Raw genomic sequence first — 17,446 nt, forward strand, 5'->3', positions numbered from 1 at the left:
CTCGTTTCCTATTCGCTTGTAGATGCTGAATTTTGCTCGGCAGATATTGTGTGGTTGTTCTTTTTAGTGAAAACTCAAGTTCAAATTCTTCCAGAGAATGAAAAAAAAAATCTTTTATAAATAAACGCCACCTGTGTTAGTCCACTTTAATTTGTCCAAACCTCGTTAGGGTTTGACGTATTCCATTCTGTCAATGTTAGTTTGGAGTTTGAGGAAATACTCAAGACCTTCCCCACAATGAAACATATGCTTTTGCTTTCAGGACGGCCTAAATTTGACGTTTAATTTCTGCTTTTGCACGAGCTGGCCATTTACTTGAAATGGCAGAGCCTGGCAATATACCTGCAGCCCTGAGTCAATATCGTCTTTTTATATTAGTGGCTCTCTGAAGAGGTTCTCATCTGACTAAATGCGTGAACTCACACAGATTGGTGACTGCTTGCTGGGTTTTGTGATTGTGTATATCTAAAGAATACCAGATATTAGGGCTACTTTGATAATGCATTCATGTCACATTTATTTGTATAGTATATTTTACAATACGTGTCATTTCTAGGCAGCTTTAAAGAAAATGCTTCTACCAGTGCTTAAAGGGATAGTTCACCCAAAAATGAAAATTTGATGTTTATCTGCTTACCCCCAGGGCATCCAAGATGTAGGTGACTTTGTTTCCTCAGCAGAACACAAACGAAGATTTTTAATGAAAACTGGTGCAGTCTGCCAGCCAAATAATTGAAGTGGATGGGCACCAGACCTTTAAAAGTAAACAAAAACATGCACAGACAAATCCAAATTACACCCTGCGACTCGTGACGATACATTGATGCCCTAAGACACGAAATGATCGGTTTTTGCGAGAAACTGAACAGTATTTATATCATTTTTTACCTTTGATACACAGCCACGTCCATCTGTCCTAAGCACGAGCTCATCATCCGGCTCGAGACATGTGAAAGCGCTCTGGCGTAGAATACGCAAACGCCGGAAGCGATCTGTCGCATGTATACAACATTCATTGTTTACACAGTGCACAGAAATTGTGGGTATAGCGGCTATTCAAAATGGTAATTACTTGCACGTATCCTGATTGTTCAATCCGATTTAAAGCTAAGAGATTATGTTTGCTTGCGCAAACTCATCCGGGACTTTTCACAGATTTCCCCTTCCGGCGTTTACGTATACTATGCCAGAGCGCGTGTACGTGTAACGATCCGGATGAAAAGCTTGTGCTCAGGACAGATTGACGTGGCTGTGTATCAAAGGTGGTAAATGATATGAATACTGTTCAGTTTCTCGCAAAAAACGATCGTTTCGTGTCTTAGGACATCAGTGTATCGTCACGATTCGCAGGGTGTAATTTGGATTTGTCTGTGCATGTTTTTGTTCACTTTTAAAGGTCTGGTGCCCATCCACTGCCATTACATTGCTGGCAGACTGCACCGGTTTGAGTTAAAAATCTTTGTTTGTGTTCTACTGAAGAAACAAAGTCACCTACATCTTGGATGCCCTGGGGGTAAGCAGATAAACATCACATTTTCATTTTTGGGTGAACTATCTCTTTAATTTGTAAATTAATAATTGCCGTATTCAAAACACCAGGCAAAAGGCGCTGTGACCGACACTGACAATACAATTTCAGTTTACCCAGAACATTCAGTAGCTGCGTTTCCATTACAGATTTACGCAAATCTTTGGCGCTGTTTTATAAATGCGTATTTATGACCCTACCATTAACCGATGTTATGCGAATGAAACTTTTTTTTTTTTCTCTCGCGATAATGGCAATGGATTTTTGTGGGATTTTGGCTATATTTAATCGAATGGATCTGTAAATGCGAAAAAAAAAAAAAACTTTTCCATTGCTGTTTTGCGAAAAATTCCTTTTTTGAATTGCCTGAAAAACCACCTCATGTAAGTGTAAAAACTTTTTTGCAATATATGGGAGTTTTTGCGTTTCCATTAGGTGTATTTTCAACTCACAGTTTCAATTTGTGCAATTTAAAGGGTAATGGAAACGCAGCTACTGACGTCACTAAATGGTGATGCAACAACTATTAAGAGCATCATTTACAAGTTTCTGCATGGACTGCAGCCTAGGGCACAGGTTTTCAAACCCTTGGTCAAAAATAGGTCACCAGGATGATGAAAAATGTATATTTAAGTTACATTGAAAATAAAATTTGTTGTCAAAAAAATAAAATGCAACCATAGTCTATAGACGTTTTTCCTGAACGTGGAAGTAAGTCCGACTCTTAACTGAAAGAATGCTTTGCATTTCCGCTCTCCATTGTTTGTAGTCAAATTAGCACATATTCCGTATATTCTAATGTTAAACCTATTAAAATGTTTATATAGCACAATGCGCCATAGCGCCATCACTTTGCAATGTCGAAATGACCGTCATTTGATGACACGAAGCTGCGGACGTTAGCTACATTAAAAACCGATGGACGCTATTTGAATGGGTTCCTATGGAGACCGGAACTGAAAAGCATTCAATCTGACGTTAGAATTCGTAATGGTGGCACTCATCGTTTACTCAGGAAAAAGGTCTATATATGAAAGGTATAAATATGCGAAATATTTCTGACTTAAATAATTAACAGATTTCAAGTTCATGAAAAGGAAACCAAGAACCAAGTTGATAGAACGTGCATCCTGTTTGTTTGCTTTATTTTACAAAAGCACAAATGTACTGTTTTTACTGTGAGCATGCAAAAATAAAGGTAAACGCTTTGTGGTTTCGAATTATGCCCAAGTCTTATCTGTGTGACCAAAAACAACATGCAACATGCTAGTAACACACTAATCATGATAGAAACGTGCTAACTATCTATCAACTTTAAGCTTTTAAAACTACTTTAAACTTCAAACTATTTCAAACTTAAATCTTTTAAACTTTCTGGTCTGGCTTTCTCAAGCCAACTTAAAGTTTGTCTTGTCAAACTTTTTTCATCTGGTTCTAACTTGTAAATCACTGTATAGCCTTGTTGTAATCATTACAAAACAGTTTGTATTCATACAGAAGTAAAGATGTCTCTACCAGTGGCCCTCCCCACAAAACTCATGATCCAGAACGGTTTTAGCATTGGTAGAAAATAAAACGGGTAAAAGATATTAATAAAAGCATTTTAGTCAAATACAGTTTGTGCAATATGTCAAACTTTTAACCTACAGGGGGAAAAGATACAGCCAGCAACAACAGTTTAAAAGTAGCCCAATTCCACGGGAAAACCGCAGCCTTGGCAACCCTGGGGCTAACCCTGCTCTGGAGCTATCAGGGTTTAAAGAGACAATAACCCAAGGTTAAACACCATACGAAAAGCCCCAAAACTGGAACTACTATCCATTTCTCAGCGTTCAGGGGTTTAACTGGCAATGCCGCTCATTCAGTCGTCAGGGTTAACTAGCAGAAAACAACATGGCATTAGTTCAGCCAAAATTGAAAATTCAGTCATCATTTACCATTACTTATGAATGACTCCACAGAGGAACTTCTCAGGTTGTATTTATGTTCAGCGCTGGAGGATTTGAAAGTCCTTTAGGGTTTTCTGCACTATTTTTTCTTTTCTGTTTTATACTCACTGACAGAAAAAAAATTGTAGTTGGCCCTGAGTTAGAATTAATTAATTTTTTGTTCTTAATTAATTTATATATGTTTTCCTGCTTAGCCTAAAGCCAAACTGTCTTGTGGTTAACACGAGGATGTGTAAGCATGTATTAACACAGCGCATGCAGAACATGATGCAAGGAAAGTGCAATTAATAAAAATGATACAAGATGTCTTCATGCAGAAGCAAAATTCATAACAGACGCATAACTAATCTAGAAAAGTGTGGGAAAAGGTCTGGTGAGGTACTAATGTCAAGTCAAAACCGTGTTGAACACGATTTGGCAAATTGAAATTGTATGAAATTCATAACTTTTTGAACAATTAATTTAGAAAGTTCAACACAAATCACATTGTGCCTATTTATATGAAATAGGTGTCTCATAAGATCAGGTTGGTTTTGTTTGATTTTGGGGGGAATCTCATCAAACTTTATTTGATTATTAATTTCTCTGCTTATTAGAGAAGCATGAAGTGGTGGCGAATTGTAGTCAGTCAATATTGGACTTTTTATATTTAATATTGGCCAGTAATTGCAGAACAGCTAATAGCAAGTGATATCAGATCTTTTTTTAAAAATTTAATTATGTTGTAAGAGTAATTTTCTGTACCAGCATTCCAGAGTATTAAACTTAATCCATCATTTAATTCAATTCAAGTTGATTTGTATAGCGCTTTTCACTATGCAAATCATTGCAAAGCAGCTGTACAGAAAATGTAGGTTTCTACAATATATTTAGTAGCTTACTAGTGGTGACTATGTCTAGATGAACTAACTAGGGCTGTCACTAGATATTATATCAGTTTAAATAATCTTTGTTTTTATTTTTCCAATACATTTCACCAATAAATTTCACCATAAAGTAGACTTAAAGGGATAGTTCACCCAAAAATGAAAATGTGCTGTTAGCTTAGTCACCCCCAGGCCATCCAAGATGTAGATGTAGGTCCCTAAAATGTTTTTTAGCTGAAACTGTGGTCCTTGGCAATGGCAACTATGAAGTCAATGGCTGCTGTGATTTTGAGAGTAAAAAAAAAAGCATATCAGGCAACACAGAATGAATACTCATGGCTCTTGATGATATATTGAAGTCCTATGAAACGAAACAACCAGTCTGTGCAAGAAACAGAATATTATTTATAGCTTTATTACCTGTAATCCAGAAAACGAGTAAATAAACAACAAATTAGGGGTGCTCCGATCTGGATTTTTGAGGCCGATCACCGATTTCCAATCACAGAAAGCAGTATCTGCTGATCCGATCACCGATACCAATCTTTTTAAAGAACTTTTTAAATTATTTATAGTGAAACTCTAATCGGGATTTTTAAGCATTTAATCCATTTAAGTTGGGAGGTGGATTTTTTTTTTAGACATTTTTCAAGAATATATATTTCTCACCTAAATGTTTAATCATGCATTTTTTTTAGAATCGTGCAATTATTGCACAATAGCTTACACACAGCACAAGCCTGATTTCCACAAACACGTTTATCTTTTATTTTGATTTCAAATCCAAACATTGTAATTGAAAATGCTTTTTCAGCATTGTGATTACTTTTTTACACAGTACAGTAATTTTTCATAGGTGAGTTTAAACACAATAAATATATGCAACACATTATTTACTTCTAGATTTATATATTAATATTTATATGTGACCCTGGACCACAAAACCAGTCTTAAGTCGCTGGGGTATATTTGTAGCAATAGCCAAAAATACATTGTATGGGTCAAAATTATAGATTTTTCTTTTATGCCAAAAATCATTAGGAAATTAAGTAAAGATCATGTTCCATGAAGATTTTTTGTAAAATTCCTACTATAAACCTATCAAAATGTAATTTTTGATTAGTAATATGCATTGTTAAGAACTTAATTTGGACAACTTTAAAGGTGATTTTCTCAGTATTTTGATTTTTTTGCACCCTCAGATTCCAGATTTCAAATAGATGTAACTCGGCCAAATATTGTCCTATCCTAACAAACCATACATCAATATAAAGCTTATTTATTGAGCTTTCATATGATCTATACATCTCAGTTTTGTAAAATTTAACCTTATGACTGGTTTTGTGGTCCAGGGTCACATATGTTCTAGATTTATATATGCTCAAGCAAGTGGCAAAACATTTAAACTGCTTATGTTATCACAAACATCCTAAATAAAAAATGACTATTGACAGAAACAGTCAGTTCTACTGCCTTTTGCATTTAAATCTTTATTACAAGCAATCCTGTTGTTAATAAAGAACTTTGTTTTCCTACCTCCACGCGTGCCATCTATTATTGCCTTGTTTATCTATAAATGCTCTTTTCCTTTAAATCTAGCCAAAAACCCATATGAACACAAGAATTTAATCGTATGCATTTATGGTGTAATAATGACATTTTCGTGTCAATCCTTGTTCATATTTACCGCAAGCAATGCGCTGTCACTTTAATTCTGCGAGCTTTAGATCGGTTTATGAGATCGGCCTTTAGAGACCGCCAATCAAACATCCCAAAGCGATTACCGCCGATCAATCGGAGCACCCCTACAGCAAATTTTCAATTTTGGGTGAACTATCGCTTTAAGTGGAGACTATGGTGCTTGTTGTGGAGCATTGTATCAGCTTGGTGAACATCTTGTATTAATCAGCGTTTGGTTTGTTAGTTAATTCTTTCAATTTTGTTTGGCGTTTCAGGTGTAACAATCGGACACAGTGTGTTGTGATCACTGGCTCGGATGTCTTTCCAGATCCATGTCCTGGGACGTACAAGTACCTTGAGGTCCAGTATGAATGTGTGCCATACAGTAAGTCATCTTACTCATATTCTGAATTACAGCGCATGATACCAAACAATAATAATTGCATTTTTATCTTGTTTAATCTACTGTAAATTGTTTGCAGACTAATAAAAAATGTAATGCCTTGGAATTTGCCATGGCACATAATGTTGAAGTTGTTGATTTTTTAAAATAATAATACAAAAACCTCTAAAACCTCATCTGCATATGGCTCAAAGATGAGACGTGCGTCAAGTTAAATTTATATATACATGTATATATGTGTAGAATGTATACATTTCAAATAAAATGTCAAAATATGGGTGAAATAATGTTGCATTATCATTCAGTGTAACAGATATATTAATGTAATGAAAAAGTGATTATACTAAATCTTATTCTGTTAGTGAATTGAAGGACAGTGCTCCTTAAACAGCCTTGTCATCTGATGTTTCTTGTTTTTAAATAGGCCTGACAAGATTTTTTGGCATATGAACTGTTACACCGAATGATATTTTTTCTGTAGTACTAGAACTAATGCTAAAAATAATACTGTATTGATATTATTATAAAGTATTATATAACATTATTATAAATGATAAACATTGTTTTGATGCTCCTTGACCCATGTTTTGATGTTGAGTAAGTAATAGCACCCCACACATAATATACCACTTCAATTAAAAGTACATAGTGACCTTACTAATGGGTTGAGAGTTTTAGCCTATTGTTTTATCCTAATTTCTCTATTCCAAAACATAGTGAGCTGCTCCTCTTAGGAAACATCCTTAATGAAAAGAAATATCTTAAGTTATTCTTCAGCAGTTAACAGTTACCTTGTTGCCAAGAAAGTAACGCGATAACCTAATAAGTGCAAAAGTACAAAAGACAAACCCAATATTACATTTATTTGCTGTTAATATTCCATAGATTCTGACAAACACTTGGCGTGTTAGGAGTGCGATAATGAAGTCTTAAAATACAGTGTGTACAGGGAGCAGCTCATTAGGACTTGGAACAGAGCCATTGTCTGTTTCAGCGTTTAGCTTCGTGCCGATGTCTCTCCTTCAATGATTAAATGAAAACGTGCTTACCCTGCGTTTAAGATCTTCAGCTCAGCTTGTGGATTTCTGATTCTTTGTCCAGTTTTGCAGCTAATGGCCGTTGCATCCCTGAGGAATAAAACATTTTGTCATCTCAGTCATTTATTCTACAGACGCTTTGTTTTCTTGTGTTTGTCTCTCTTTTGAAAGCCTCTGTGTTTTTCAGATGGTTGTTGGAGGGACCATATCTATTTTTTATTTTTTTTCAAAGAACATGTCTGATTGTCAGATATATCTCTGCATTTTCTCTGTACTTTTGTTGGTTGTTACATTAACATTTTCAGCTTCCCAACTTTGGGTTGGACAATGCTTTTCAGCAAGGATGCATTGAATTGATCAAAAGTTACAGTAAATGCATTTATCATGGTAAATAACTCCATTTATCAAAGTATCAAAGCAAATCAGCATATTAGAATGATTTCTGAAGCTTTGTGTGACATTGAAAATTCAGCTTTGATCACAGGAATAAATTACGTTTTACAGTGTATTAATAGAAACGTTAGTAATGCTACATTTTAAAATGTTTTTACTGTATTTTTGATCAAACACATGCAGCCTTTGTGAGACATCTTTCAAAAACATAAAATCTTAGACCTCGACACTATTTCGCTTTGCTTGGCTTTTCATTTTAATGACTACTTTACAAACCAAGCAGAAGCCTGCTTGCAAGTCAGATTGTTTCTTTGGCAGTGGATTGAATAGATGGCCGTTTCAGCGCTAATCCTTCTCTCTTTCAGGAAAATTAGTGTGCAAACATTCTCACTTAATTAATATTCATGATCCAAGATTGTTTCTATGCCTCTTCCTTCATTCCAGATTTTCAGCATTTTTTGTAATTCACTTAAATTGTCCCAAAAAAAGCACATTTCAATAACTATTCACACTGAATTACACTCTTAAAAATAAAGGTGCTTCACGATGCCATAGAAGAACCTTTTTGTCTAAATGGTTCCATAAAGAACCTTTAACATCTGAAGAACCTTTCTGTTTCACAAAAGGTTCTCTGTGGCGAAAGAAGGTTCTTCAGATTATAAAAAGGTAAAAGAGATGGTTCTTTAAAGAAACTTTGACTGAATGGTTGTTTGTGGAACCAAAAATGGTTCTTCCATGGCATTGCTGTGAAGAACCTTTTAAAGAGTGCAATATGAGGTAATAAAAATGTAAATATATATTTAATATATACTTGCCTGTATGTGTATTATTTATTTTGTGGCAAGGTATGATTCATAATATAATCTTAGAGAATAAGAGAATATTTTCTGCGTCCTTTTAATGAATGGAAATTAATGTTAATGTCTTTTTAAAAATACCTTTTAATATCTGTCTGCCGCTTTATCTTGTCATTTTTCTTTCTCCTGCTCTCTAACCGCTAACTTCTCTCTTTGTTGCTAGGTGTCCACTGATAGCAACATGATTAATTAAACCTTATTCTCAGTAACACAGGTGTTGTCCCTAAGCGTTTTTCTTTGAACATTCTTTTTTTTTTTCTGCATATGCTTTAAATTTTCCCATTGGATGGTCTCTTCTTTGACGTAAACATATTGGCCTGTATATGTAAATGTAAGGCTTTTTTTTTGGGGGAGGGGGGCTCTTCTAATCTTTTCTCTCCCTTGACGCTCTTTCCATTCTCTTGTTTTTCCACGGCTCAAAATAGAAGTGGAGCAAAAAGGTAAATGACTGCTCTGGCTCTCAGTCCTCAGCTCCTTGTTTTGTGTTGTATGGTTTCGAACCCTTCCCACTGCTCCCCCCCTGCCACCCCATCGCCTACATGATATGGACAAGATTTATTATACCCAAGCCCAGAAAATGTTGGGTTGGAGGTTAAAATGTCAAAATCAACCTCTTTTTATACACGTCATTCATAGATATTGAACTTAGATATTGAACTTCTACACTGCAAAAAAATGCTTTTCTTACTTAGAGTTTTGTCTTTTTTCCAGCCAAAATATCTAAAAATTCTTAAATCAAGAACGATTTTCTAGACCAGAAAAAAAAGTCAAAATTAAGTGCGTTTTTGCTTGAAACAAGCAAAATAATCTGCCAATGGGGTAAGAATAATAATCTTGTTTTGTGTTTGAAATAAGATTTTTTATTTTGCTTTGACTTGCTTTTTCTGAAAACAAGAAAATAATTTTTACTCATCTAGAAAATCCTTCTTGATTTAAGAATTTTTAGAGGCTGGAAACAAGACAAAAAATCTAAGTAAGAAAAGCATTTTTTTTTGCAGTGTATGGTCTATTTGTATAATATCATCCATTTTCCAAGGTGATTCCCTGCAAAGTGTAAACACCGTGGGGTTATCAACACATTACTCTCTGTTTTTAAGTGTCTAGACCAACCCAACTTTGACTCAACCAGTGGTGAGACGAAAGTGGGACCTTTTTGTTTTTAAGACAGGGAAAACCAGTTTTGAAAACCTGTTTGGAAACATTTTTATTGCCGTTCTATTCAGTCAAGTCAAGTCAAGTCAAGTTTATTTATACAGCGCTTTTTACAATACAAGTTGTGTCAAAGCAACCTTACAGTATTAAAATAATAAGATATAATAATAAGATTCAGTGCTACAACAATCGCACACTTCACGTTTAAGCGACATAAGCTCTTTGACAGTTGGTTCACTGCAAAAATTGCTTTTCTTACTTAGATTTTTTTGTCTTGCTTCCAGCCAAAATATCTAAAAATTCTTAAATCAAGGAGGATTTTCCAGACCATTAAAAATTGTCTTGTTTTCTGAAAAAAACAAAACAAAAAAAAACATCAAAATTAGGTGCAAAATAATCTGCCAATGGGGTAAGCAAAAAAAAAAAAATCTTATTTCAAACAGAAAACAAGATTATTTTTCTTAGCCCATTGGCTAATTATTTAGCTTGTTTCAAGCAAAAACGCACCTAATTTTGACGTTTTTTTTCTGAAAACAAGACAATTTTTAATGGTCTAGAAAATCCTTCTTGATTTAAGAATTTTTTGATATTTTGGCTGGAAACAAGACAAAATAAAAATCTAAGTAAGAAAAGCTTTTTTTGCAGTGTTCATGTACAATGAACACTGGCTGAACTTTATTTGGCTTTTTCCTTCAATGGTATTGATGGGAGAGAGAGGCCAACTATCTGTAGCCATCTGCATGTGATATGCTGTTCACCACAGACTTTGCATTTCCAACCGGACCAACAACAAGAGACGGGCGCGTTTGGCAAAGGCCTTGCTCTCGCATTGGTTCCTCAGTGACATGAGCGAAGACTCTTCCCCTTTGGCTGCCATCCTATCTGTCCTGAACAGCATTGTCATCCTGTTCCCTCGACCTTCGTGTCCTTTCCTCCCGCCTCTCATGTGTCGTCGGTTCTTTCCTCAGACATAATCCATGTATGTGTGTTTACTTTCGAAGGTATGGCTTTTGCGACCAATCCGACAATCCCTCCCCATACTGTTGATACGTAGATACTCCCAAATGAATGTTATCTGTCCATTGGCGTTGTATCTCTCATCTTCTTTCATTTACAGGACTTTTTTGCCGTCCTCTTTTTCCCCCCTCTTGTCTGTTCCTCTCAGTTAAACTTGTTTGAGAACAATCTCAGGGAGCAAGGCCACCTCAAAACAGTCTCTCACTTAACCTCTCGTTTTCTTTCGCCTATGCACGCAACACCAGTTTCGACACTGTGGTACATTAGCATCTGAAATCCATGTTTGACTTACACATACCCAAAGAATTGGATCTAAAGTATGCATAGAATTGTGCATTCCTGTTCCTTTTCTAACTCTCGTTCTTGACCTTTCTTCCCAGTTTTTATTTGCCCCGGGACTCTGAAAGCAGTAGGAGATCCTGCCTTTGTCTTTGAGGCTGAGCAGCAGTCTGGAGCTTGGTGCAAAGACCCCCTGCAGGCGGGGGACAAGATCTACTTCATGCCTTGGACTCCCTACCGCACCGACACGCTCATAGAGTACGCCTCACTCGACGACTTGCGAAGCGGCCGACAGACGACTACCTACAAGCTTCCACATCGCGTTGACGGAACCGGGTTTGTGGCCTACGACGGGGCCATCTTCTTCAACAAGGAACGCACGCGTAATATCGTCAAGTTTGACTTGCGGACTCGGATAAAGAGCGGAGAGGCCATAGTCGCCAATGCCAACTACCACGACACCTCGCCGTATCGCTGGGGTGGCAAAACGGACATCGACTTGGCGGTCGACGAACGGGGACTGTGGGTTATCTACGCCACCGAGCAAAACAACGGACGTATTGTTCTCAGCCAGCTCAATCCATATACTCTACGCTTTGAGGCCACGTGGGATACCGTCTATGACAAACGTTCAGCCTCCAATGCCTTCATGGTGTGCGGCATACTTCACGTAGTCCGTTCCACCTATGAGGAGAATGAAAGCGAGGCTAGTAAGAGTCAAATTGACTATGTGTATAACACCAAACTGGGGCAAGGGGAGCATGTCAATATCCTCTTCCCGAACCAGTATCAGTACATCGCAGCTGTGGATTACAACCCGAGGGATAACCAGCTATACGTGTGGAATAATTTTTACATTCTACGTTACAATTTGGAGTTCGGCCCACCTGATCCAGACGAAGGTAAGACTCATTATGCTCTTTATAGAGTCTGATTTGTCTGTAGAGCGTAGGCTGTTATGGATGATTTGGTTTTAATTTTGAGTACTGTGGAGGACAGATCTTTGGCAAGAGTCCTCTACAGCAAAATGGCTCAAGTGCATGGGATTATTGTTTTGTGTGATTATCGCAGTGAGCCAAGAAAGGCCCTCAATAGCTCGACTCAAGTGGCTGATGAGTCTGTGCAGTCCTGTTCCCCTCTATTACAGCCGTAACCCTGTGAATCTCACCCATCAGCTCAGAATGGGAGCTGTAGGGCGATCTTCACAATTGCCATGTTTCACAAAAGCATCTGAGAAGCCTAGAGAAAAATGGTCTTAACTTGTTCCCACTGGTCTAAATATCAATATATTTAGACAATCCCAATATCATTCAGTGTGTGGTAAAGGGAAATGTATAGCATGTGCATGAAATGTGCTTTTATTATTGGCTGCATTAAGCCTCAAGCAATGACAGCTGAGGTCTCCAGCTCAAATTTTTGATTTTGTTAGTATTTCTTCTGAAGAAAGACAGACATGTATAGTGATGAAAGCTAAAATATTAAATGTCATGGATGAATATTTACTGAGTAATCCAATATTTTGTAGAGGGGGGTTAAAATGGCAACTTTCACCTGAGATTCAGAGCCAAATTACAAGGGGTTAAAAATGCCTTTAGAAAAATGGCAGCATCGTAATGTCACTTTTAAACAGAGATTGGTATGTCTGTTAGTAAATCTGTTAACTTTAGCCATGTTTGTTGCATTATGTGCCAATGGTGACCATTCAAAAATGGGGAAACGGCACTTTTCACGTTTTTTTCTCTGAAGTTTGCATGTTCGTAACTCAATAATTATGAAAGATATATTAATGCCCTTTTAGATATTGGGTCTTAAAAAGCTTTTCATTTGGCATCTTTATTTTTAAGGCCCTATATGGTCCGGTTCTAGTGAAATTTCAAACAAGATACATCTCTAGTTTCAGCATTATTTGTTCTTTCTTAAAAGAAAGTATCATATTTTTGCAAATTGATCCACATTTGGTTTTTGACCACTGAAAATGTATACATTTTAACAATTTACTCCTGGAGCCATATTGAAATGTCAATATCTCTAGAACCGAACCACATAGGGCCTTAAAAATGAAGATGTCAAATGGAAAGTTTGTTAAGACCCAATATCTAAAAGGGCATAAGGGCATTAAGCTTTCATACTGCTTGAGTTGCTGACATGCAAACTCTGAAGAAAAGCTTGAAAATGGCCTTTTTCTCCATTTTTGAATGGTCACCATTGGCACATAATGCAACAAAGATGGCTAAAGTTAAAAGATTTTACTGCCAGACCTACCAGTCCTTGTGTAAAAAAACATTATGATCCTGCCTTACTAAAGTCATTTTACCCTCTTCTAATTTGGCTCTGAATCTCTGAAAATGGCCATTTTGACCCCTCTCTACAAAATAGTGGATTACTCTGTAAATATTCATCCATGACATTTAATATTTTGGCTTTCATCACTGTACAGTACATGTCTATCTTCCTTCAGAAAAACAGATATATTAGCAGAATCAAGAATTTGAGCCAGGGACCACTGGTTGAGTTGACACAGAATGACTCAGCTATCTATTATGGCCATAACCATGTGAAAATTGCTGCCAAGCGTAGACCTCTACCTACACAGTATGTGATAAGACTAGCATAGACCTCACTATAGAAAAATCCATACTATCAGCTAGCTGCCAACTTGCCATTGGTTTCTCCAGAAATCTGAAGGGGATATTCATTGCATGGCCAAATGCATGTATCATTGCCTTATAACAAGGCTTGAAGAATCACTTGCCATAGAGGAAACGATCAGTCATCAAGAGCCATTAAATGTGATTGTGAGCCATTAGACTACATTCCTCTATTAGCACGAAGAATAATCAAACAGAAACCCAGTGTTATTATTTTTGTGTGCATGCAAGAGTGTTTCATGTGCAGAAAGGCACATGTGTAAAGAATTATTGTTTTGTAAAACCATGCCTCTTTTTGCAAAGAAAGGCAATGTGACACTTTATTCTAAAAAATTTACCCAGTCATCAATATTTCCCCCCTCATCCCTCATAGGCTGAAAATCTGGCACAGTGTTATGCGCCATTGCGCACATGAGCAGTGAATGCTGTGAGCACACAATATGTACGAAGAGAAAGCCAGTGAGATCTTGCACATGTAATGGAGTCACAAGAATGCCAAATGATTTTAGTTTGCTCGAAACTGAGTTCACAGTTGTATGTACAATGCTTTTTGCACGCTCAAAATATACCCTTGTGTGTGTGGCACAAAAATAACCCCATAAAAACTATGATAAGCGGTGGCACTGGTTCCTGCTGTGCTTTAGCAGCTCAACCCCTTTTCACTAGGTCTGATTGTTTCCACTTCTGTCTGCTGTCCTCAGCCGTGTGCATGCAAAGGTCGAGCCTTGAAATTCCTAGATCCTTCTTTCCCTCCTGCAAGCCACAATTAAGTCGACACACCAAATTTGCTAAATTTGCAAAATTGGCCCACCATGCATGACAGAGAATGCATGTATTCAGCCTATTTTCACTCACATGTAAATGTAATTAACAACTGAATTATCATAATTGCTATTAGTGGATGACCAGGGCAGTGTTTTTTTGGTTGTTTTTTCCTTACTCCAATTTATTAAGTATGAATTCAAATTTTGAGCTATCAGGTCACATTTTGCAGGAAATTCCAGGCTTGCTTCATTCATTCTTGCATGTTTACATCATGTCTTTAAACACTTGTCCAGCTGCTATATCCTGTTTGTAGTTGTGGAGTGCTTGTACCTTGTTGCATCATTTATGGTGTTCGAATTCAAACTAGTTAGTGAGCTGGCATTTACCATGGTTATAAACAGCAACCTGCCTTGGCCTCTGGGAAATCACCCATTGTCAAAACAAAGAGACCTTGAGCTGTGAAGAGTCTGGAAGTGAGAGAGACCATGACAATACAAATCTGAACAACAGAATCAAATATGATACCTGCAGTCGCTGCCAGAAAATATTGGTAACCATGTTGTTTTATGCCAATAATTGACAATCTTCTTTAATAAGATGATTAAATAATATTTCTACTAATTTGAATTCTACTCATCTTAATTTACTACATGGTAATCTTTTTAACCCATTTAGTCCCAGCAGTCACAATTGTGACCGTAAAAAAGGTTTTCATTTTGATAGCTCTAAACACTTTACTGAGTGACATTTTAGTGCACTTCTTGTCTCAAGGGTCTCAATGAAATATGTGCAGTTTCACATGATTAGTGCAAACTGTCACATGACCAGAGCAGTTTATTTCCTATTTGCACCATGAGATGATGGCTGCGTCAAAGCTCAAAAACAAGGCTAGAAAAGTATGTTAAGATAAAGATATGACAAAGATTTTTGGTACACATTATCTCTAAGGTGTCTAGTTTTAATTTGTAAATTCACATATATTCAGTTTTGTTGAGAGTGGTCATAGGATGAGTAAACATGTTGACGGTCATAAATAAATAAATATAAATCCAACGCAGTTGTTAGTGAAGATTGAACTAAAATGTTGCAATGACAAATTATTGCACTAAATCAGAAGTTCTAATGTTACAAATTAGTTACACCATTGATGTTGCAATACTGGTAGCACTGTTATAACAATTTGATGATATATGTTACAATAAAGTAACAATTTTGAAATATGCTGAGGATTATATATTTTTGTCTTTTATCTCAGTATTCCTATCAATGTTGTATAAGGCTTTTTTATGCATAATAGAAACCCTAGAATTGTGATCAAACAGATTAAAATAGCTGGGCTAAGATATATAACCATTTTTATGACTGGAGAAACACATTAATTCAGTATACACATTATCCCACAATTGTGACCGAATATAAAACTAATTTTCACACACTTTTCCAAAAAAAAAAAAAAAAAATCTGATTTGGGTATTTTCAAGTCTGGGACAAATTTGGGATCAAACGGATTAATTAATAAAATTATATTTTAGTTTAAATTTGATATCTGAATGTTAAAAAGAATCAGATGTTGAATAAATCAGTTGAATGGATGATTCAATGACTCACTCATAAAGATAGTTACTTACCTTGACATTTTTGTTTATTTAATTTATTTTTTTATTTTATTATCATGCCACAACTGAGCTGCATTAAACAGCTTCTGTAATTGCACCTAAAAGCAGTTTCAAATGCTGCTTCTGTGCCGCCTTTTCAGTGCAAAGTTGGTTTTGTTGATGCTGATTTATTAGATTGGTAACGCCCTATGGTTTCTTTTTATTCTAATTGAATTGCATTAAATTAAGAATTTGACAAAAGATGAAGGATACATTTAATACGTTTAGAAAAAGGCATTTATTTTTTTATTTTTTTATTAAACTTAGAATACAAAATCTCGTAGAGGTAACAGCATAGTATCAAACCAAGTACAATAACAGTCAGCATCAAACCGTAAGGGGATTAGGAAAAAGGCATTGTAAAGGTAAAATCGATTTAAGGCAAATTTCTCCCCTTAATGCAAATGTTCATTTCCATCACTACTGTGGTTATGAAACCAGAGCTTAAACTAGGACATCTGCTGTGTTAATGAAAGTATAATTAGACATTCCTGTTCACAGCTTCACATTAGTGAGCTTGTGCTGAACATACACAAAGCACTTGTTTGTTGCCATTAAACCTTGCCATTCATTTAATGTTAATGTTATATAATATTTCTGCACTAGCTATTATGGTATATTTCAGTTCTCAGTATTGATAGCAATAAAATAATTTTCTTTAAATGAAAATGTAAATAGTGTTTCTTTAGCTGTAATGGAATCTCTGAGCCTGATCTCTGAGCACAGAGATAAAATTAGTTGCTTGCATTAATATTCACTGGGAGCGCGGTGAAGCCCCACAGCAATACCTGCCCGCAAAGCATCCGTAGAATTTACACCATCCGAAACTGATGACGCGAGATGCGTCTAAGGGAGCCATTAAATCTCATTACCAGGTTTTATGAGCTGCGTATTATGCCTCAACTGTGAGTTGTACTTTAGGTAATTACATGTTAGCACAATTTCCAGCTTTTAAAAGAGTACCAGGGACACCGTTGTGCTCTTTAACTGCCGTAACAACACCCTGAAATGCTACTGCGAGTCGAGGAACAGAGAGTGTTAAATCCTTCCTAATAATCCTCCTTTACAATTCTTATAATTCCACGAGGGCACAGGCCGATACGAAACACGTCTGATTTACAAGGGCATGCGTGTGAAATGAACAGAGTGCTTTGAAAAGCCAGAATAGAGGATTTGAGCTTTCCCAAATTTCTCAATATAGACACTAAAACAACACG

General features: G+C 36.3%; 1 protein-coding gene across 1 annotated transcript in view; it reads left to right on the forward strand.

The window, feature by feature from the left end:
• LOC141344613 (adhesion G protein-coupled receptor L2-like) overlaps positions 1–17,446 on the forward strand; it is a 92,269-nt gene that overhangs the window by 70,662 nt on the left and 4,161 nt on the right. Inside the window, exons 4-7 of the mRNA XM_073849486.1 lie at positions 6,299–6,408; positions 11,263–12,063; positions 12,233–12,351; positions 13,620–13,753. Coding sequence (XP_073705587.1) covers positions 6,299–6,408; positions 11,263–12,063; positions 12,233–12,351; positions 13,620–13,753 — 1,164 coding nt within the window. The remainder of the gene's footprint in view (positions 1–6,298; positions 6,409–11,262; positions 12,064–12,232; positions 12,352–13,619; positions 13,754–17,446) is intronic.

This window comes from Garra rufa, chromosome 10 (genome assembly GCF_049309525.1).
Source record: "Garra rufa chromosome 10, GarRuf1.0, whole genome shotgun sequence".
In the NCBI taxonomy this organism is placed as follows: Eukaryota; Metazoa; Chordata; class Actinopteri; order Cypriniformes; family Cyprinidae; genus Garra; species Garra rufa.